Below are 23,683 nucleotides of genomic sequence, written 5' to 3' on the forward strand. Positions count from 1 at the left end.
ATGGTTGCTACTGGGAGCCAGCTAAGAGCCTTCCTGGTGGCCACTCAGACTTAACACAGAGGGGGCTGTCTGTTATGAAGAAATGTCTTCAGACAGACTAATTAAAAAAGGTCTTTTTCGTCACGCCTTCCCATCTGTTAAGAGCACAACCTGATGGAATGGCTGTTTCTCTATGCAATTAACAACAATATCTCAGTGAGCTTTTTTTTTTTAATCAAATACTTTCACCTCTTCTGTAGGAATAATGAAATGTTTTATGATCACTAATCTCCTGAGTGCAATTTGCAGGCTTATATGAGTCCTGAAACCTTAAAAAGAAAAACAGCAAACGCTTTGATAGGCATGTAAGTGATTAACCTCGCTGTAGCGTGCTGCAACATGTCCAAAAAACATTGTAATCAATGATTTTATAGTTTATTTTTTCTGCTTAACTGTGTATAACCTATTTCCCCCCAAATAATGAATATTCATTACACACTGACTCCTCACATCAGTATTCTGAAAGCATTTTAAAACAGTGTTTCCAAACAAAGCCTTTATGTAAATCACTGGTTATCTACAAGCAATCTGGACCATGAGACTACAAGACCACAGATAAAACAAGGTGAGTGCACGTGGTGGGGAGGAGTAGTTCTCCTTATCATGCTTTGACAAGGTCAGTGCATCATGTACTGCATGTACTGACCAACCATGATACGGGATAGACTGCTGAATGAATAACAAGCATGTAAAAAAGATATAATAAAAATATCTTATGCACCGTAGTCACATTTATTCACTCACTGCGCAAAGACAGAGAAAATTACCTGAGCAGGAACACATGTTTTTGCCAAAAAATATGAATTTTCCCACCCTGCTATCCCTACTTATTCCTCTCTACTTACTTTTTCAGACCGCATAATGAATAGGAAAAAAGCTGCCAGCTCACAGTCAGACCGCATCAGGTTATGTAGGTGTGACTGAGTATGCATCATCGCCGAAACACTCATTACCATTTCAGCTCACAGCCCGTTTGAACTCATTATTATCCAAACCAGGCAATTCGAATGCAGACTCAGGAAGTCCAGTGATAGTGACACAAGGTACCTTATTCACATTTCAATTTGTACCAATATGTTAAATTATTAGCCACACACTACACAACTTATAATGATGATGGCCTTTCGAGCCAGCCTAGCCCCGATGTTTGGCAAAATCACAGAGCAAATGTGTTTAACTCTGACTATAAAGTGAGAATTCATTTTCACACAACTGATTGCTTTTGTTAGATTTTCTCCCTTTAGCATCAACTAAGCTCAGTGCCAAATTACTGGATTTGTCTGGCCACCCATCCTGAAAAAATCTAGAGCATGGGGCGAAGCTTTCAGGATTCTTAAGGTTTCTGTCTCGGTGCAAAACTGCTCACACATGCAATCCATTTTAGGGATGGAGATGTCAATAGTTACGACTTCCCTGAAGCATGACCAGCGACTGTGTGTGAGGCTTACATCTTGCCCAGGCTCTGGTAATTTAAGGACGCCAGCTTGTTTTAATTACTGTGAATAAGTGGCAGCATGTGGTCAGGTTTATGGGTCTTCTTCAAAGAGCAGGCTTGGTTTAGGCAGACCAATCTGTGGAACTGCAGGGCTGTAAATCCAAAACTGAGCAACTACCCACACTAACAATGCCCTGGGCACATTCAGACAGCCTAACAGGGTTGCAGGGGGAGTGAGGGTTCAATAAGCCTGCTTTAGTAATAATCCACATTATTTCAGCAAACGTGAGGCCACCTAAAATGAAAAATACAGTTAGATTAAAATTAGAGTTTTTCCTTAATCTAAATGGAAGTGTCTTTTAAGGATTTAGGCTGACATTTAGGGGATTTAAACTTCTAAGTGTTGAAATAGCGAGAAAAAAAACCCCAATTACAAAATAGCTTCTGAAACAGTTTGACAGCAGAAACCGCTCTGAGTACTGAAGTCAAGATAACAGACCAAAGAAGACAGAAAGGAATATAAAATGGACTCAAATTTGAGTAGACTGGAATTGTGCTTGATGAAAAAATATCAAATAAAAATGTCAGTATATATTCTTCACAGGGTCAGTGCCAGGTTGGGGTGAAGGAGAGGGGGACTCTTGACTTCTCAGTGAACTCATTTTTATTCTCACACAACACCCAGCTCCCCTACTTATGATCAGAGCCCCGAGGCAAGTAGGCTGGGATATACGGGGCTGACTGTGCTCAGGGGCCATCAGACGTCTGCAGCAGCCTTGGCCAAATGTTTCCACTCAGACACACGCTTCCCAAGAGCAACAAGGTACAGAGCTGACAGGCTTTTGAGTGATTTGTCAGAAGGCTTTTACTTTCTGCCAAATCACTGCTGGCTAAAGAATAACTTGAGAATTTTTTAAAGGATACAGTTTCCTACATTTTATATGCCTCCATTGTGTGTGGCGCATTTGATGTGGTTCTTCCATACAGTGACCTTTACAAGATGTGGAAATGTGTCAAAACCTCACACATGGGTCATTCGCAGAATTTGATTATAAACACGGTGACCAGCTGCTCTTTGCCAGTCAGCTAAACCAACTCCTCGTGTGTTTGATCAAAACAGAATTAACAAGGGGGAGACAAGATGTTACTGCACAGCAGGGTCCAGTTTGGCTCTCCATCCACACAGCAACAGCATATTACTCAACAGGACTTCACACTGAGCCAAGGGTTCTCCTGATAGTAATTAATCGCTGTAGTCCTCCACGTTCTCTTTTTACCCCGCTCCATAATATTCAACATTTTGACAGTTGTATCGTGTAGCTGCTATTAATGTAGCTGCATTGAATCAGCAAGTCCATTTATGTCAATGTCTCTCATTTCACTCTTAGTTTTTCTTTTGCTCCAAACACATAAGCAAAGTGCAAACATGGAGATAAACGAGAGGAAAACTGAGCCAAATTACAAATTCATAATTTGTTTGGGAGGTAACAATAATGTCCTTGTAGAAAAAAAGAACACTGAGTTGGCTGCTGTGAGAACACACTTTGATCTGACATTAAGCATCTTGCTTCCTATTTAATTGAACCGGTTTTATGATCTGCTCAGGTACTCTCAAATGATTTCAGTGCAGAGTCGGCTAAGTTACCTGTCAACAAAAGGGGGGAAATAATAGCGGACTGTAATCTTCAGGGAACAGTATAATGGACTTTTCCTTAATTTATAAGGATTTCATGAGAAAGAAGATGTTGAATATTATCAGGATTGCTACTTATAAATAGATGTTTCTATAAAGTCAATCTAGATTCACTGGAGCCACTTTATTGGTTACACCCCCTTCTGTCTTCAGATCTGCCTTCTGATCCTTTGTGCTACAAATTCTGTGCTTTGGTGATGTTACAATAATATCAATGCTTTCATTAGACGAGGACAATACAGTCTGTTGTGTGATTTTTTATTTTGTGGAAAAAAATCATTAGCAATGTGAATGTAAAAGTATATGGATCTATACTAGTAAATGGACTGGTTCTTATATAGTGCTTTTATACTCTGAATACGTCTGAGTAATATGAAAGCCCATTTCCGCCACTAAAATTAAAATATTTTTTTAAAAATCCGTAACTCAAAATTGAACGAGGTTATCAACCCGAAATTTTGAGAAAAGTAACTCGAAATTTCGAGTTGGCTCTGCCAATCATTAATCTATGTGACTGGCATTGTTTTCTTGTTATCCGGAAGGATATGGCTCAGAGGAATGTGCAACAAATTAGCGCTTTTGAGAGTACGTTTGCTGATAGTAACGCCATGTGATTCAGCTAATAACACAAGTCATTTGTGAAGCCAAGCTGAAAATACTCAGCAATTTGTGCCCTAATGACTGGCTGTAATACCGGTAGTTTAGCTGTAGCATTTGTACCTGAGGGCTTCAGCTTCCGGGTAACAAGGAAATGACGTCATTCACATAGATTACTGCTCGGCAGCGCTGATTTGAAATTTCGAGTTACTTTTCTCAAAATTTCGAGTTACGGATACTTTTTTTTTGTGGCGGAAACGGGCTTCCATAGAGTAACAACTTGCTCATTCACTAAAGCACTTTTTTCTACACACATTCATTTTAAAAGAGAAGATGCTGAATAAACAAACATAAAACAAAAGGGCAAGTGTGCCATGTCTAGTTTTGTAATCCTGTGGCAAAGGTTTCTCCTGGTTAGTTGCTGTTTTAAGCTACCACTGTAGTAAAGGTATTTATTTGGAATTTTGTGAAAATAATTGTAGAATAAATAGTATTAAACACATGAAAGGGTGAAAAAAGTCAACTCCGAATCATCGGTAGGAAGGAACATTTTATTCACAAGTACTGTAAAAGTAAAACACAAGCTGCCATATTGTACATTTATACACAGGGTCTGAAAATCCTATACAAAAAGAAAGGTATTAGAAAATATGGGTTTTGATATGAAATATGACCTTACATATAATAATTTCTTGGAAAAAAGGTCTTGGTTTGGTAATAGTTCTTTAATTCATGAGCATAACCCCACATTAGTGAACACACAGAAATTATTGTAAAAAATTAGAATGGTAAAAAATGGAGTAGAAATCATTCTTAAAAGTGATTAAAAATCTCATGCAGCATCTTCAGAGAGGGCCTGAGATAGTCCATCTTTGTAAAACAAAGAAAACAAAGTCGTATTTGTCATAGATATAGAAGTCAAACACAGCAAGATACGTCAAAGCCAGTCTGTTTTTCTCAACAATCATTTTCACCAATCATCTTTTTTGTCTCCGTGTCAGCTGTTTGATTCATAAGCACATTCTGGCAGCCATGAAGAGCTGATGCCATGATTGATTTTGCTAAATAATGCCGCAATCTTTTGCTTTTCACTGTATCGTTTCATGGAGAAATTCTGGAGTCTTCGTTTGAGACATTAGATCAACGTCAATAATTAGTAGATTAGTAGAGTAGGGACAAAAGAGAACAAACTAGGTGGTTGCCCTTACTCGGTAATGAGGTTCTTATTGTAGTTGCAGTAAATGTATTGGAATGCATAGAGCTGAGGCTTGGTAGCACTTAAAAAAGAAGTAGTGTCTAACAGACTGGCTGACTTGTGCTCATCAGTGCTCCTTTTTATTTTACAGTATATAAAAAGCCCCCAGTCAAAGCCCATTTTGAGAAATAGTGGGCTCACTGATGGGCACCGGTAGAAGTGTAACCAGTCATCATATGATCATTGTAGGTGAGTGGAGGGAAGGTTACGTTGCATGACCACATACTGAGGCACCAGAAAGAATGGCTGAATCAAGAACAATCACTTATCGTCCATCACAGTGCCCCTCTGATTGATATGTTTTGGCTTAAACTTTTATTTTAGTGAGATAAACACGGGCAAGCACAGTTTGAATAAACTCTCCTTCCCACAACAAAACTGCTGCTCTACCTAAGTGCATCCACTGAGACCCATTTTGAACAAGGCAACTGGAGGAGAAAAAAAAACATTCACTCTACCCTGCAAGCAGCTTTCACAGGACAGCTGGCAGGAGATGAGTGATGACAGCAAATACAGTCCTTGATGAAATAACATAGTCCAGTTTGAAAATTTAGAAAACTACAGAACCAGAGAGTTAACATAAGGCGCAGGAGGCTGAATGATCATGGATAAAATGCTGACTGAGGTTTGAAACGAGAGAAAAGGCAGTCTGGGAGAGCAATAACATTAGCTTATTGCTTTTTTCTTTTTACTTTATTTTTCCCCATAAAAAGGACATTTGTACACATCACATATTCATTTAATACACTATACAATGGAATATAAAATATTTTTCTTAAAAGCAATATGTTCAGGGAGTAGGTACGCTTAAGATACCTGCGCCATAGGAAAAATAACGACTCGAAACAAAACAATAAAAAAGGCACTTCCAGGTGTTGTTCATTGACTCTTGAGTAGGTGATAGCCACTGCTTTGCCATAGAGGCAACAGCGTTTGTGCTCATGTGTCATTCCTCTGCCGTGTCCTGGTAATGAGGCACTGTAGCTAGGTGGTCAAGATTTCCTCTGTTTACATGTTAAGATCCACTCTCATCTCACTTCCGTCTTTTGCTCTTCTTCCCAGGGACTTCTACACACTGACTGCTACATTTCATCGTTCTTTTTCTTCTCACTTCCATTTCCTTTCCTTTCCCGCTCCTACTTACTTTTGTCCTCAGACTTCGACTTCACGTAGCCCCTCCTGAGTGCCAGGTGTTGACATGCTGATGTCAAAGCACGTCACCATCATGACACGGGCCTTGCACAGGTTGACGCAGAACTCCAGCTCCTCTGTGGCCTGTGTCAAGGCCTCCAGATACTCTGGAGATTCTTTATCCAAATTCTGGTCCACCTCAACTGTTGGAATGAGGAAAGCAGGATTTAGTTACATTGTCTGCTACCAAAGTTTATTTGTCATCTTACTCTCAAAGGAAGTGACTTACACTCTCCTATCCACTTGCTGGGGTCCATCATCAGTCGGGCCTTCGTGTCTTCCAGCTCCTCCAATAACACTTGATGCTTTGCCCTCACTTCCTTCACTTGCTGTTGCCTTCTCTCAAGCATCTTCAGCTTACTGTTAAAATACAGCAGGCCCTGAGGGGAAAAAGACAGATTATACTGATTTAAGTAACTATCAAAAATGCAGTTAAAAAGTTCAAACGGTTGCATTACATAAAAAAGAGAAGCTATCAGTAAACTTCATTGATAAACGTGAAATAAAGTCAAACAGATAATATACTGCTTGTATGTTACATTTGGCTCGCTGGTAATACAGTCTGTGCTGCTTTTAATTAAACATCAGTTTCTCTGAAAAACGAGCTCACCTTGTCAACGTCTTGGAATGGTTGCTGAACACGGGATTGGAAAAAAACCAATAAAACAAGTTAGTGTGTTGGACAAGACAGAGTGTTATATATTAAAACATATTCTGTTTGCAATGGATTTTAACTGGAATTTTGTAATAGGTGCAAAAAACAGTAAAAGAACTAAATTGACATTGATGATGAGGAGAAAAGTAAATCAGACTACCTCCTGTCATTGATTTCATATGTATAAGTTTAAAAATATCCCCCTCCAGCTGCACTTCATGGAAACAGTTAATGACCCAGGAGGAGTCAGCAATGCAGACTGCTCAGTGATGACTGCTGTCATTGAGCTGATTTGGGTCGGTGTCAGGTGTCCTCGCAATCATCGCACATTCTCTGACCAATCTTTTCACCGCAGTCTTCTTTTTCATTTTTACACCCCACCGTATCACCATCACATTCAGCAGTGAGGCGAGTAATCAGTCATACTCAGACCAATTAACCCTCATTGGTAATTGCCTACTGAACTCTTGACATTCCCAAGGAGTGCTGCCAAAATACCAAGCACTGGGAATCTGGAGACGCAGACATTTTAACTCCAGGATTTGCCACAGAGCTGGCTGAAGGTCAGACGTCTGGGACATATTATTGCTGTCCTGTTCTTTAAAAAGAAGCTGGGGAGAAGGGAGCTAAGAAATTCCCACACTGCAAGTCAGTGTGATTGTATCTTAATGTATGGCATTGATGTTGCAGATGCAAAATGCTGCTAAGGCTTAGCAAGTGGGATTTACATGGCATCAACCCAGACTTCACTTTACCCAAAACAGGGTTCAGAAAGATGAACCACTAAACCAGCAAAACAAGCCAGCTGTGACCTGTGTCTGCTCACCTCTGCGGTTTCCTCCTGACGGCGCCTTTGGAGCCGTTCCACATCGTCGATCTCATACACCTTGATCTCAAAGGGTTCCTTCAGTGGTCCAGACATAGGAGGCAAGTCCACCCACTGACCTGCTGTGCTCACCTTCTTCCCCAGAGATGCTGTGTCTGGCAGGGGTGCTGGGATTAGCCGTCTTCTTTGGAAGCCTAAAGCACCAGGCAGACAGGCACCAATTAGATTGCTAACATACAACAGCAGCATTTGCTAGGATCTATAGAAAAAAATATATAAATCCCACTCTGAGATATAAAGTGATGCAAGGCTTTACAGTGGTTGGTTGAGCTGTGGCGACTGCATACTTATAAGAGTTTCATGAGATATGTGGATTCAAAAGGTTGGTTTATCCTACATGAATTGAAACAGTTATACACGAGACAATGGCCTACATAAAAATCCCCATGTTCAACTCTTATTTGATCAATACACACATCAAAGATGCCTTGTCTGAAACATTCATTAACGTTTTTCGCATTTACTCTACGTATGAATTATGCATGCTGCTGATTCAGAAGGAAACAAAATCCGATGAAATGCCCATTTGTGGTTGTAATAACAATGGATCCACAAATTTATGGTTGATTTCCTCTGAGACAGCACATATTTATTACTCGGGTGTGTGCCACGAAATGTATATCACAATATTTGTGAATATTACCCATTTCTAGATTACTTGTAAAACCCCGAAATCCCAAATTAGTTTCTCACCGTTTGCTCTCTTCTTGGGATACTTGGAGCTCTTTGCTCTCCCTGAAGATGAGAAGCCGCTCTCGCTCATAGAGTCGTGGGCAGAGGAAGCGCTGCCTGTGGCTTCACTGTCACGGATCATGCTTTCATATCCGCTGCTGCCACCGCTGTGGTAGAACAGAGCTGTGCGTCCCATCGCCGGAGGTAGCTCCCCGCTCAACACGCTGCTGTTGTCACTGCCGTGGCCACTGCTGTAGCGCTGAGGCCGCCTGGGTGCTGTGATTTTACTGTATGGAGAAGGCAGCATGGCTACTGGGGATTTGTCATCACTCACATTCACCCCGCTGTCATTCCCACTGTCTGAGTCTGCTGAAGCTTTCACGTGTTTTCCTGATATGTTGCCTGTTGCCAGTTCACTCACACGGCTATTTGCAGCTCTAATGGCCTGCTTTGTGCCCATGATAGTGCCTCTTCCAGGCTTGCTGGTGACTGCAGCGGTGGTCCGAGGAGCCGATGTCCGTCCAGAAGGAGGGAGGTTGGCATTAGTGTTTCTGGTAGATGGGGCGGCCAAAGACTTTGTGGAGGAGCTTAAGCCCTTGGAGCTGTTGGCTGATAGTGAACGTGCCTTAGAACCATTAACAGCTCCCAATGACCTAGGATTTACAGAAGCTTTTACCTGTCCAGGTTTGCTGACATTTCCTCCACTTGGGGAGGATGGACAGGAAGCAATAGGAGCGCTGGATGAATTGGGAATACCGAATCGCGAAATGGACTTGCTTGATTTGCTACTACTGCTGCCAAGACTTGCCCCGCTGTTCTCTCTACTAAGCGCAGCTCTGGAACCTGATAAGGACAGACTTTCACACCTTTCCAGTGATATCTGACTGCCATAGTGCTGCCCAGCCTCTCCTCTAGGCCCTTTGGCCTTCAAACTGGAGGTAACTTTGGCCATGTTGAGGCTGGAGGTTTTGAAACTGTCTACTCTGTGGCATACCTCAAGCTCATCTTCTGATACAGCCGCCCTCGCTCCATAGGTCCTTCCTGCCTCCCCATATGCTGTCTTTAAGGCACTTTGGGGCAGCAGTGTCTTCGTTTTATGGTCAAGACTGGATTTTCTCACTGGAGGAGGAGGAGGCATGGTGCAGTCGGGTTTAGCGGAATTGCTCGCTTTCTGTGAGTTGGCCTTGTTTTTCCCCAGAGAGGAAAATTTAAGGCTTGTGGCAGATGCAACAATATCTTGGCTTCCCTTGTAGTCCGTGGTGGAATGAATGACGGGCACTGTTCCCAGGGTGGTGGCACCTCGTCTCAGCTGAGGCATTTTGCTGGGTGGATTCCTGCTGGCTGATTTCTCACAGCCATCAACCACCCTTTGGGCTGAGGTAGACCCCTGCACATTGGGAGAGCGAGGTACACTGTTGGTGTTGCTGGACGTTTTGCTGGAAGGGATGCCACTGGGGGGATTTCTGAGAAATTTGCTGGTATTGCTGGAGTCAGAAAATTGAGGTTCAGAGTGGTTGTCAATGCACTTCCAAGGATCTTCCTGTTTAACCTCTTGCCTTAGTGGCTCTCTACTGCTGCTGCTGCTACTGCTGCTGCTATGAGAGATAGATGAGGTAGGTTTAATCTTCCTGGGAAGACTGGAGTGGACTATAGTTGGGCCCTGTGGGGAGGAGCTAAGCGAGTGAGCTTTAGTTATTTTAGATGTAAATTTTAGGGAGCCTTTTGCTGATTCTGGTGATGGGGGGCACTTTGTCAGTGACAGCTTGCTTGAGGCGGCGCTATCACTGTCTAGTTCAGAAAAACTAAATCCGCTGTCATTTAGGGAGTTCTTGGCATTTCTAGGCGAGGAGACACAATTAAACATATCCAGGGAGTCAAAGTAAACGGTGGCCTCTGGGCCCATGTGTTTGGCCTGTGGAAGGAAGACGTCTGTGGAATGAGCCCCTTCGCTTTCCAAGGTGCAGACACTAACCTCACTCAGCCAAGAACTGATAGATGAACCTCTGCTGTCTATACACGCCATTCCTCCCTCCTGAGGGGCTGTGACCACTGAAATGTTCACCTCTGACCCTCCAGCAGCTGATGTGTAGGCATCGAATTCATCATTGATGCTACTGATGATGCTGACAGGTCGAGAACCAGAGGCCAGGGCCTGAAGAGAGCAGTCACTGTTAAAGCTAATAATGCTCGATGGCCGGCCTTGATCTACTATACTGCCTATAGATAGCTCCTCCACCACAGTGAACACCAGCTCATCCTCTCCGTTCAGCTCCACAGGCTGCTGCAGGGTGACGGTCGCTCTAAGGATGTCCCGGTCCAGACATCTTTCCCTCAACGTCGAGCGTACCTGGCACACCTCCACCGGAGCTCTAAGTAAAGGCGAAGTGCACGGATCCCTTCTTTTCGCAGCTTGGTGGCTCATTCCAACAGGTGGCATTCTGGTGCTTGATCTTTCCTCATTGTCAGTATTTTCTCTCTGCTGTGAAGGAGGCGGGGCTGGCTTTGGCAAGGATTTCTTGCTGGAGTAAATCTTCTCTCTCACCACAGGTTCAGTAGGTGGGGCAGCGGCAGGTGCCAGTTTGTTTGCACTAACCTTGTTTTCTGAAACCAAGGCCTTCTCACCATCAGCCCTGGTCCTGCAAACATTTTGAACACTCTCTGATGGTACCCTTTCCACAGGCATGCATTGCCTCTTGGCACTGTCAACTTTAGATTTGGCACTGGGACTGCAAGATGGCTGCGGGGGGACCGATTTAGGAGATTGTTTGGGTGAGATACCCTCTTGGTTGTAAGAAATATTTGCTACAGTCTTTGGTGAAACAGAGCTTTGGCTCTCTTTAGATTTGTCCATCTTGGGGCTAGCCTGGGATCGTTTTCCCTCTCCAACGAAAGCAGTAGGTTCTTCACTGCCGTCTATGCACTCAAGCCTCTCTTGCAGTTCAGCAAATGTGTTGCATTTAAAGAAATGGTCTCTGTCCAGAGGGCCCTCTTTTGCAGACTTCTTCTTGTTCAGAGAAGGGATAATTGGAACAAAGGCAGGTGGGCCTTCATTGTCACTAAGCTCCCTGTCTGAGATTGCAGTTCCCCCAGGGCCCACATAAATAACAGTATCACAAGACTGCTCACTACTAGAGGAGTATTCTGGGTCACTGAGCAAACAGGGCAGGTCTGGGTCCAGGGCTACTGTCCGAGGGTGAAAAGGCCTGAGGTGGGGGGGCCTCCGGATCCTCCCTTCCTCACACGAGCTTTCACCTCCAGATGAACTAGATGCATACTGCAAAACCAAGTTAGAACAGAGTAGAGATCTGTAAATGATCTCACAAAATGATAAAAGGAAAATTAACATAATAGACTTTGCAATTTACAAAATCACTTTAATTCTTATAATTTAGAGCAGATTCATATCTTACTAGTTTGCAGCAAAATCCATTTCAGAGCATATTTTAATTCCTATAATATTACCGGTCAATATTTATCTAGAGGTTAAAAGTGCACATCAATAGCCCCACAGAAACTAATGTCAATAATGCAAATTGTTGTCTGCGGCCTGCATCATAATTATAATGGGGACTAAATAAATACATGCTGTCATTTCACCTAATTATCTGGAGCATATATTTCCCTAATCTAAGGGAATACATCACACACTTCCTTAGGCGGTGGTATTGATTACATGATTATGTGCTGAGGAGCTGAGAGAAACTAGCTCTGACTTACTGCACTAATAATATTTCATTTGTGGGAGCATTAACACATTCATTTGCGAAATAGCTCCAAAATTACACGAGGAAGACAAATTTAAGGACTTTAATAATGCTGTGATTTATGATGAAGGTAATTAAAGTTACGCATGCACATTAGGAATGTAATTGCTACAATAGCAACACTTAATGATGAAATAATGTTTAATAATAACGATTACTCTTCATTTATCATTTATAAACAATGAGCAACATTAAATGGAGCTTTATTAAGATTTATAAGGATTATAATAAGTTCTTAAATTATACAAATGCATCGTTAGTGGTGTCACTGGAATTTCATATTGCTTGTTCATCGGTTTATCAGTGTGTTACTGCACATGTTTACATGCCGTACCTTAGATTTCTTCTTTCTCATTCGGTGGATCCGGGATGCCAGCTGGATAGTGGTGAGCGAGTCAGCATAGTTGGCTGGGGAATCTGAGATGTGGGCAATCATAGTTGTTCTGCAGTTGATGTTGCCAAGGGACTCCCTCAGCAGCATTGTCAGTTTGCTGTCTCTACAGGGAGCATTTACATTGTTATTAGCAAACAGCCCAGTAATATTTTACTGGGGCAGGCACGTTAAATCCTCCGAGCTGAAAAACACTCCCAAATGACAAGTCATTAATCTTTTCATACTTGAGTAACTACAATATAATCTTGTGCAACCCCAGTGAAAGCTGTTGTGCAGCTAACTAAACAAACTGAACAGTCGCACAGAAAAACCTGCAAGGTTGACAACACATGCGGTGACTTGCCTGAAACAATTAACATATAGATACAGTTTCTTGGAAGCTAAAACGCAGCCGACTCTAAAACCTCATGTTGGTGTTCTCACCTGTAGGGTACATGCTTCGCTCCATTTGTTAAAGCCATTATGACGTTTCCCAGTGCATTCAGGGAAAGACACAAGCCTCCTCCTCCATCTCTGCTTTTACTCAGGACCTTTTCGCAGCTCCCCAAGTCAATAAGGTGCAGCCTGCTTCGTCCACCCGACACTGCCAACGGCAGAAGAAGAACCAGGTGAGCAAAACAGACACTCCCTATGTGGAGTAAGTTGCCTGTACAAAGTGCCCTGATGACAGGAGTGGCATAGCTGTGTTTGAGCTGTCTGGATTATTTATGAGTAAGACTGCAGCCAGACTGCTAAACCTCCACCAGATGTGTAACTCATGGCAACAAGGAGTCTCCTTTGGTGAGACACGTAAAACGAGAGAATCTACTGACAATTAGAAACACAGTCCCCCATCGAATAATTTAAAAATGCAGACAGGGCGAATGCCAGCGTCTGTCCTTGTAAATCACAGAGCTACACATTATCCTGTTGGTGATTGATGTTGTTCATAAACCAGCAGGCTTTACTTACTCTTAACCACAATGTATTACAAGCATGCAAATACATTTCTGTTTTGCAGAGACCAGAATGAATTCATCAAACGCAAAAAAGAGCCTGCGATTTTCCATTAAAAGCTAAAGTGCGATCAAATCCACTTAGCCATCTAAAGAGCTTATGTTTTTAAAAAAAACCCAACAACAATTAGTGATAACTAAATGGAGGCGCCTTTTAATCTAGATTATCTTGTATTTTAGTACTTTTTAGAGCAAGTGTGGACTTCATTCACTAATCTGGCTGCTTGCGCATGGTTCACTCTATAATTTTCTACTATAAATTTGAAGGGACAACTTTCTGGTCCTATGCTGCAGGGCAGTAGTAATGCAATAATACTAACTTCCCCCTTTTCCAGTCTTCTCCATGCGGTACTGGTAAATGTGCAGTGTGAACAGCATGTGGGAGTTCCGTCGCTCGTCCTCATCAACATTCGGTCTGCTGGTGCTCCGGGCAGCAATGGCTGCATCCAAGAAGAAGGCGGCTTTCTCAGCAGTTGGGGCACGAAGCTCACTCTGGTTTTGAAGCTGAAGGGCGGGAAAGGAAAACCAGAGAATAAGGTCAGGGTATCCGAAAAAGGACTGATGTTTAAAAGAAAGAGAGACAGAGAGAAACGAGAAAGAGAAGGTAACCAGTTAATTGGACTCTGCCACACATTTCTTGCCCATTAGATTGGGTCTCAGGGGCTATTAAAACAGCAGATATGCACACAGTGGGAGGAGGATTAGGAGAGGTAATAGTGGAGCAGGAGGCAGGGGCTCTTCACCTCAACATGATGTGATGATGGCAGTGGTGGGATACAGAAGGAAAGGAAGGAGGAGGCAGAAGAGAGAAGGCACACATAGCTGCTGAAGGAAAGCGCAAGAGGGAGATTCATAGTACTGCACACCCTTTGAAGTTAGAGTCCATGCATATCCCCCAAAAACAACATCTGACAGCAACACCTGTGAGAGCCTTCAAACATACAGTCACAACCCCCCTCTGCTATTCCCACTCCCACCACACACACACACACCCAGTAATACTTCTATGGCATTATAGAGGGCTGACACTAATACATCAGTAATAGATTCTGACGGATGCTGACAGAAGAGTCAATACAAAGGTAAGAAGAAAGCCATCAATACCACAGAAGGGTTGGGTAGAAAATATAAAGCAAGGGTTTTAAGAGCAGGTAGGGTAGGAAGTCACGGGAGATAAAAACACACACACATATATATACACACATTGCACTCGAAGAACTTTAAACATCTTTGAGGGGAAAAAAAGAGCTAGAGCCTAGACAGTAAAAGATCAATACTCAGTCAGACTAATATTTTATAACCCACAGAGAGAATGAAAGGATCAGTGAACAAAGAAAAAGTGGAGAGATGGAACACTTCTCACCTGAGTGCCACAGATGGGATCCTCTCTCAGGTGGATTCCCGGGGATTGGCCTTCCTGCAGGCTGCCGGACGACACCTCAGACAGCAAGTCCTTTAGCTCCTCATCTTTTCCAAAGATTTCCACTGCAGACACGCGGACTGAGAAGCGCGTGCCCGTCTTCTCCTTGCGCTCGTTGATGAGCTTGAAGAGCCAAGAAATGGCACAGGGCACAATGCCTAGGCTTTGAGTGGAGCTGTCTTTGCCAATCATGGTGTATGTCTTGCCTGAGGATGTAAGAAAGGAGGGGGGGGGATAAAAATATTGCCTTGTGTGTGGAAGCCGGCTGCACTCACTATATGTTCAAAATAAAATTGCTTCTTTTATCAACCTGTCTGAAATAGGCCTGAAGTTCACAAAGAAATAGGCACTGGCATTGGATATTTTCTGAAGGGTTATTCTGCTAAACAAATGGTGCTGAAAAAAAATTAATAATGGCAGATGTGAAGGATTTGAGGTAATATTTGGAAAGGCAAAAATAAAATAATAATAACTTTTTTCTTTTAAATCAAATGCTAATCCAGGGACCTGTTCCAGACACAGTCATTCTGCACAGAATTACAGAAACTGGAAACAGCTGCATGAGAAAAGCAGGCCCTTCAGCCTAAGAACACTGGCCAGGCCAATTACTAAGATTTTAATTACAGACTGAGCCCTGAAGCCTGAATGCAGCACTTTACCCCTCACCCCCACACCAGACTCACTATCCATTCCTTTTCCTTCAATCACCCATTCCTTGACTCACCCCAGTGCACCGCTAAGCCAATTGTGGACATCAAGTGTAGCTAACAAAGAGCAATGAGAGTTTTCTTTGGCTAACAAAGGCACTTCTCTAATCTGTTGCCAGTGGAGAAGCTTACCGAGCTTTACTTGGCCAAAGCAGAAGATGCAGCCGTCTGCACCATTCACCACAGATTGGATGACCTCAGCTACTGTCCCTGAGCACACCTCAGCCTGTGGAAAAACACAAAGAGACAGGCCCTTCACAGTCAGTTTGCAATTCGAGGAACACTGTAAAACAGGCACAGTGAGCATTTGGCATTGCTTACACCAATTCATGTTATTAGTTTCAGTATTTTTCATCACTCAAGTGCGTGTGTGTTTGTTTGTTAATGTCTGTTTCCGTGTCTTGCATGTCGAGGCAATCTGTTTCAGCAGAGGTCCTCTGGGGCAAGGCTTCAGCAGCAAAGGCCCCTTCCCATACATCACACAGCAAACAAGACCTCTAACAGCAGAACAGCTTGTTGTTACTGTTAGCCACCAGCAGTGCTGCCCCAGCAGCACAATCTAGCAGCTTGGCCTCAACTATGTAGCAGAAACATTTAGTCTTTAGCCATCAGCAGCTTACTTAATTTTAAAAAATTGCTCAAAGTAGGCAAAAAATCTGAGGTTTTTCTGGATATCCTACACAGGTGATGACATCCTACACTCTGCTGTCATAGTTATTTAGAGTTCGCTGCACCATGGCGACATGCAAACAATGCTTCAGATTACCGTACCTTGGATTTTCTGTTAATTTTGTCTTTGAGCAAAAACAGATTGAGTCATTCTCTTAAAAGATTTTGGTGTTTGTCTTAATATGAGAAGAGAGCAAATCTGATCCGCTCCTAAGTCACATGTACTAAACATACTGTATATCTGACCTTTGACTTTGATCTCAGCACTTATGCCTGCTGTGTCTTCCAAATGGCTGAGGTTAGATATAGCTGTCCTATGAAAGGAGTGGTTAGATATAAGTGGAGTGGATTCAAATCATTCCGTAGAGGGCTTAAAAGCCCAGCTGTTAGGCCCATGTTGCTAAGAATGCCCCTTGACCCAAGAAAGGCATTTTTTTCTCTAAGCCTCTGGTCACACCCTGCAAGTATAAAGACGTCCCTTTGCCCTTGAGAGGCTGAATTCCCTGATAACAAATAGAAAAATAGCTCTCTTGCTCTAATACACACACACATACACAAAGACTGGCCCTTACTTGTGAAGCATCCTGGGTAAAAACAGCATCAAAGGCAAATATCTTTGGGACGGCCACAGTGGCGGATCTCCTGTGCCCTGAACTAGAGTGTGGGCTGGACGCAGGATCGTAGAGGGTCAGCTGCTTCTTCCTACTGTCTACTTTCAAGAAAGACTGAGACTCTGAGGAGTCTGCAGCCTCCAGCGACGGACAGATACGCATCATCACTTTCACCTAAAGCAACATCAAATAAGCAAAAAGAGAGAACAGCGGTGTGTTAGAAATTGAGATGGCACAAAAACACGACAAAAAGACAGACATTTTGATTATAGTGCACTAAGCGAAGAGACGGGAAAAACATATGGCAGGCATTCAATATAAAAGTTGCAAACTGAAGGTCCTTCAGCGTTTGTGCATTAAGATCACGTTCACTTTGTCAGAGCTGATGGACACTGAAAGTTACCATGGAAACTCTCCCTGGGTCAACACATTGGCTAATGGTGTTAGTAAAAGGCAGCAAGGTGAGTATTGAAAGTCACAGCTGAAAATGTTAGAAATCGGTGTGTGTGCAGCTCCCTGCTGGGGGATTATCCCACTAGAGATTGTTTTTTCTGGACCAGGAACAGCTCACCCGCGTGGGAGTGCAGGAGCATATGCCCTCCCTGCCTGTTGTTCCACCTCCTAACTCTCCTTTTTCTCTCCTTTCCCTCTATTGCCTGCAAAACGACTGGCTGTCAAGTGACCCACCCTGCTATATTCTGAGACATATTATATTTATAAAATGAGCGTAGATTCTTAACACCTTCCCCAGGTCAACATATAGTTCTTGATGCCAACATGGTATGCTAAACATGATCGCATCTTGCATCTAAAGATGTTGATTCACTAACATGCCCATTCATGCCTTGTGGTAGGACCTCTTTTACAGACAACCTATGTCTCTAATGCATAGATGCACAGTTTGTGGTTTGTGTGGGTGTGCTTATGTGTGTCAGGCTATATGACACCTCTTTAGAAATTCTGACATCTCTATATTCCTTTACAATCTGATGGTCAGATAGCGCCACTTCTATTTCTCCAAAGGCTCTCTGGAAATATATCTGTGAATGACAGGGAACAGAAATGGCTCTTTGGATATGTTTAGCAGTCTTTAGAGTCCCTGTCAACTCCCAGAGTATTTAGTGCTGCGCCTAACATTACATCAGCTGAATTGCTTCTGTCCTACAGTATACATGACAGGGAACTCAATCCAGAGTCATTTTAAAGCTTGTTAAAAAAGTACCTATGGTGCCTCTCAGGCACTGAAATAAAACCCTTAAAATACAACCAACTCTCTTCCCTTTTTGACATAGGGCTGCTTTGCTCAGCTCAGGACTCTCCACCATCTTCACGCCTACACAAAAGGACCATTCTTCCCTGACTCGTATATTAATATTGCACTCACAAACAATGTGGCTGGAAAACCCTTTCTTTCATTGAGTGAATTCATCTTGGATACTACAGGCCAAGTGCAAGCACTCTTTATACTCCACAGGGGACTCTTGTTGTGACTGACAAGTGCATATGTTGAGTGAATTAGATTTGCTATGTCATTTAAACAGGGCTTCCATATATGACAACCACATGTCTGTCCACCAGACAGAGGCTACCAAGTGAGCTAATGTCCCTGTTTTATTTACGTTGGCAGAGATCAGATAGTGGAGGCCACAGAGGATTGGCTGTAGTATTTGACACCGTGCTAATGGCCCCTGGTTCCCTGTCCCTTGATTCCCCACAAAATCCATTAGTGAGGCTTGGCATGACTCCGTCCACTCAGCTCCTTACACCTGAAAGAACTGTGTCTAGGTCAAAAGTGGAGAAGTGGAAGTGACCCACCTACACCTGATTGGAAACATTGATTGAATTCGAATGAAACAGATCCGGAGAAGCCGTGAAAGCGACTGAAAATGTTATTTCACGTGCGATTCCACAGGTGAAAGAGAGGCAGACAAACCAGGAAAGCACACAGATCTGTTTACTTTACTATAAGAAAACCTGAAAATCTGTGCAAGCAGACTTGGAACAATATCATAAAATGTCATAAATCCTGATCTCCCGTTGAAAACCAGCTGCTTAAACGGCACAGATGGATCATATACATCAGGTGTGAGCTTGAGTAGGCTTGTTAATAGCACAGGTTTTTTATGAAGTCCCCGTGTCAATGGGAGATTTACAATATGTGGCAAAATTTCAACCGTCTGGATACCTGGCAACAGAAGCGAGCACTTCCTGTCCAGGTGGGATCTAATCTTGTTAGGGGACTTCTTCTGCTTTATAAATACAGGACGCCAGCTCAGACAAACAATACCCAATAAACCACAAAGGAAGAGAGATGTGTTTATACAGCTTTGTTTAATGACTGCTCTATCGCTGGCAGCCTGACTTTCAACACTGCACACTGCACCTAAAATGGAATTAGGAGTCTTGATGCTAACGTGACCACAGATTGGTGAATTATAGTTTTTACTGTCTTTTCTGTGTTCACAGAGAGGAATGCTGGTCACACAAACTGAGTGAATTCATGACATTCCAGCAGGCTTATCTGGCTGCATCTGCATGGACTGGACCAGACAGCACGCTGCCTGCAGACCAGTCTGTCGCCACTCTGCATTCAACCCTCCAAATAGGGGTTTGTGTGTATCCATAAATGTTGGCGCACGCAGTTCTGCAGGGCAAGGGAGGAAGGGAATGGTGGCTTATGAGAGCACGTGTTGTATAGCTGTTGTGCATTAAAAGCATTCTGTCTCTGGTGCCTCTGTGTGTGTCTTTTCTCACCTTTCCCATCCCTGGATTTTCCTTCACTTTGGAAACAGCACGGAGCAGACATGGTGGGGCAGGGGGTGGCGAGACCTGCAGGATACCGCTGAAGTTGGTCGGGTAGATGGAGGGTTCTTGCGGGTTAAGCAGAGAAGGCAGGTTTTTCTTCCGCTTGGAGGAAAGATTCAGCTTCTGAGCTGCCCTGGAGGTGGGAAGGGGAAAAAAAGCCTTGAAAGTAAAGCTATACTTAGAAAACTACCAAGCTGTAAAGTTAAGCAAATCCTTTTTCTTTCTCTCTCAGGTAATGTTTTCTTGAGGAGGTACCCTACCAAGAGGTTATTGATTTTAAATGTCTACCTTGACAAAAACCACACGCTAACACTTTAACATAAAGGTCAACAATCTGCTCTTAGTCTGCCAAAGTAAACAAAGTCAGGAGGTGAGTTACACTATGCCACCACTCCCAACCCTTCTCCACTCTAAAAATGCTTTTCCCTCAACTCCCAACTCATACTCCCATAACAAGAAGGATAATGTTTCAGCTCTCGACTTAAACTAAAAGTGGAATTCTCTTACACCTTTATGTTTTTATACAGAACAGCTCTCTAAGACAAATGGTCACCAGGTTCTCTGCTCAAAGGGACCAGACGCAGACTGTAAAGCCACAGGAAATACATGCACGTATTTTGATCAAACACAGCAAAAAAACTGTCGTGGATGTGACAGCTGAGGACTGTTGAAACACTTCCCTCTACCGCATACTTGTGTCCTTCTCTGCTAATCATTGCAGCTAAGCAATGATGACAGCATCATTTGGGTGGCTGTGACTCAGAAGATGGAGCAGATAATCTACTAATAAGAAGTTGTGGTTCAATTGCTGGCTGCATCCCAAAGTATCCTTGGGCAAGATACTGAGCACTGAGGTTCTCCTGATGTGTAATTGTTAGCTAGAAAAGCATTAGAAAAGACCCATATTGTTTTAGTATTTAGTATTATTACCTTATTGTTAGGGTTGTTTTTGTTGTGCATCTGCACTTTATTGTTGTCAATGTCTGCGCATGGGACAGTGTGAAACGTAATTTCAATTCCTTTGTATGGCAAGAACATTTGAAGAAATTGACAAATAAAGTTTTCTATTCTATTCTATTCTATTGAGACAAACCTACAACATGTATGTATTTTGGAAGTTGTAAACAACCTCGATAATCAGATGTTAGTTTAGTGATATCTAGATAGTCACATGACAGTTCTGCTGATACCAAACAGAACCCAGTTCTGTAAGTGAATTGACCTTTTTCACAGTTTAAATTCCGCTGTCATTCTGGTCTCTTTTCAAAGTCAAGAAGATCTCCATAGAACAATCAGAAGGAGTCATTCTTTTTTGTGCAAACTTCTTCAACTTTATAGGCAACACCAATATCTCTGCCTGGCCTGCAGGGACCCCGGTCCAGGTGGTTCGAGTTTTTGCTTTGCCCTAGATCAGTTAACACACACCTCAGGCAGTAATTCAAGGTCAGTAAGGAAAGTAATACCCAAAGGTAATTCAAATGCACTCAAATGGGTTTCATTTAAGCAGTCAGATTTCAGAGAAGTACGGGGAAGACAAAGGGGCGGTTGTCAACATGAAGGGAAGTGTGGCGCGGAGAATTAAGACCTGAAGTTGAGAATAGAATGTGAAAAATCTGCAGAGCAAGGTTTTTGAGGAGAGGTAGAATACATAGAGAACATGAAAAGGAGAAAAGAGGAAATCTGGAGTACAAAAAGGAACAGATCCATGTCCTGGTGAGTAGCATTTTTCTAAAAGGCCAGCCTGAGCTCATTAGCTGTGTTCTGGGCTCCTCTGGACAGGACTAGGTGGGCTGCTGCCAAAAACAGAACCCACCTCTCGTCCCTATCTCCTTGTATCCTGGAGTGACAACCCACCCCGCTTCCTCTTCTCCACCCCCTCCCCTCTCCACTGTACACCCCCTGCAGTGACAGCCCAAGAGCACAATCAGCGAACACACTGCTTGCTGATGGAATAATTATTGCATCCAAGAAGACTACAGGAGAAGCCGCTCCCCGGGGAGCTGCCTATGTGTGATAGCATGCGAGACGGATCGTGTGACACGGAGTGAGATGGAATAGATGAATGCGAGATGGAGAGAAAGAAAGGGGAAACTATAGCAGAGTACACGTGGCGGCGCGAGTCTGCGAGTGTGTACGCGCATTTATGAGAGGCATCCGCAGCACATTCATTCAAGATAAATCTACCCTGTCCCTCTGTCTCTCTCTGCCTCTCTCCCTCTCTCACCCCTCACCTCATTCTCTCTTCTCTTTGAGTTTAGACAGAAATCAAGCAGCACCCACAGAGTAGCATAGAAAAAAAGCCACTCCACTTCATTTATAATTGTTTTGACCAGCGAGTAGCGTTCAAGGCCCAAAGCTGCGATTGTAACCTTGAGCTTTAATTCATGCAACACAATGACAATCAGTGCACATGTTCATGAATGGAAGGTGAGGGATGATTATGCTAGGGCTTTGTTTTTTTCAACACAGTCACACGTACACAGGTAAACTGCTTGTCTCTCCCCACCTCTCCCTCCCACGTCCTCTCATTTCTCTCTCCTCTCCTTACACAACTATATGATCAGTCATTGGAAAAAAAGAGAGAGAGGCAGTGAAGAGAGGCTCAGATTTCTTTGCCCACAACAGCTTGTCCACCTGTTCACTCAATCTCAATGCTAATGAAGCTGTTTTCCTTCACAACTTTCTCTAAAATGCTCAAAGGAGACTCTATATGTATGAGGAAGTGAAGCCCGAAAACACTTGAACATACACTCATGCTTTATGAATTCTGTTGAATGTTAGAAAAGTGAGCCAAAGCTTCCCCCCCCCGACATGCACACATTGTGAGATACTTACAGCTCTTTCCAATCCATTATCTAGTTTATGCTCATAGTCAAAAAACAGGCAACTGATAGAGTTCAACTTTGCTGTCCTTGTCCGTGTTGTCACTTTTCTCCATTATTTGCACATTTGCTACGCCGGCACACTCAGCAATGACACAGCGAGGTGGGGTTGCTTGCTACTCAAGGCACAGAGGTCCTTTTCGCTACGATCATCAACGTTCCACTTAATTTCACAGAGGCTTGTGAGAAGCTCGTGGGGCAGAGGGAGAGCGACGAGTGGGAGGCGTGGGCGTCATAGTAACTGAATGGAACAAGCGGCAGGTGGGGCTGGGTGGAGGTGGGCAGGCAGGATGAGTGCCCTTCAGGAAAACCAGTAGGTGCGCAGTGAAGGTGTAATCCAGAGAGTTTCTTAAGAGAAGGTGAGGACGAGGTTAGGATGAGGATGTGCACCTCCTGTGTTCATGCACTACGAAAGCATCTCTAACTCCTTGCGTGTCTCCTTCACCTGCAAAAGTTCAGACGCAGTTCAGAAACCGCAGAAACTTGGCTTGTCCTCCGACTCAGTTTTACTTTTTCTTCGCATCCAATTCTTCAGTCATCCCATAGGCTGCTTTTTTCCCCTCATCCAGTTAATCCACCGTACTTGTCTGCTGTGAGTGGTTACAGATCCTTATGCCTCGGTCCTTCCCAGACGCTCTACTGCTTACAGGCAGAAGGCAGGGAAAATAATCAGCGCTCCTGGCTGGGCTGCAAGATTTCCTTGAGTAGCTGAGAATGAGAAGAATTCCTGCTCCTGTTCCACCTCTTAGTCCTTCTCCTGCAATCGGAGAAATTCTGGCAGCTGTCCTGCCGTGTCTCTCTCTATTTCTCTTTCCCTGGCTCTCTCTCTCACACACACACATCCACACACACACATACATTCCCTCCTCTCTCCCTGCCTCCCACCTCTCCCTCTCTCTCTCCCTTTCTTTCCTCAGCCCAGCCCCTTTTCCCTCCGACTGCCAGACGAGGTGTCAGCGCTCGATTGCTGGCTGCTTGCGGCGCAATTTGCGAGTGCTCTCTTTCTCTCTCTC

At 43.4% G+C, this 23,683-nt stretch overlaps 1 protein-coding gene across 4 annotated transcripts in view; it reads right to left on the reverse strand.

Annotated features, from left to right (window-relative positions):
- Nucleotides 1-4,294: 4,294 nt before the first annotated feature.
- kif26ab (kinesin family member 26Ab) overlaps nucleotides 4,295-23,683 on the reverse strand; it is a 71,000-nt gene continuing 51,611 nt past the window's right edge. For 3 of the 4 annotated variants that reach the window (XM_076877360.1, XM_076877361.1, XM_076877362.1), the window contains 12 exons: nucleotides 19,738-19,921; nucleotides 16,945-17,157; nucleotides 15,836-15,929; nucleotides 14,940-15,202; nucleotides 13,897-14,080; nucleotides 13,005-13,164; nucleotides 12,522-12,684; nucleotides 8,445-11,697; nucleotides 7,692-7,885; nucleotides 6,821-6,844; nucleotides 6,440-6,590; nucleotides 4,295-6,353 (listed from right to left, as the gene is read on the reverse strand). In XM_076877360.1, coding sequence (XP_076733475.1) covers nucleotides 6,172-6,353; nucleotides 6,440-6,590; nucleotides 6,821-6,844; nucleotides 7,692-7,885; nucleotides 8,445-11,697; nucleotides 12,522-12,684; nucleotides 13,005-13,164; nucleotides 13,897-14,080; nucleotides 14,940-15,202; nucleotides 15,836-15,929; nucleotides 16,945-17,157; nucleotides 19,738-19,921 — 5,065 coding nt within the window. In that variant the 3' untranslated portion in view covers nucleotides 4,295-6,171. Of the gene's footprint in view, nucleotides 6,354-6,439; nucleotides 6,591-6,820; nucleotides 6,845-7,691; nucleotides 7,886-8,444; nucleotides 11,698-12,521; nucleotides 12,685-13,004; nucleotides 13,165-13,896; nucleotides 14,081-14,939; nucleotides 15,203-15,835; nucleotides 15,930-16,944; nucleotides 17,158-19,737; nucleotides 19,922-22,623; nucleotides 23,499-23,683 lie in introns of those variants that run through there. The other variant, XM_024800484.2, reaches the window with a different exon arrangement.

Source organism: Maylandia zebra, linkage group LG19 (genome assembly GCF_041146795.1).
Source record: "Maylandia zebra isolate NMK-2024a linkage group LG19, Mzebra_GT3a, whole genome shotgun sequence".
NCBI classification, from domain to species: Eukaryota; Metazoa; Chordata; class Actinopteri; order Cichliformes; family Cichlidae; genus Maylandia; species Maylandia zebra.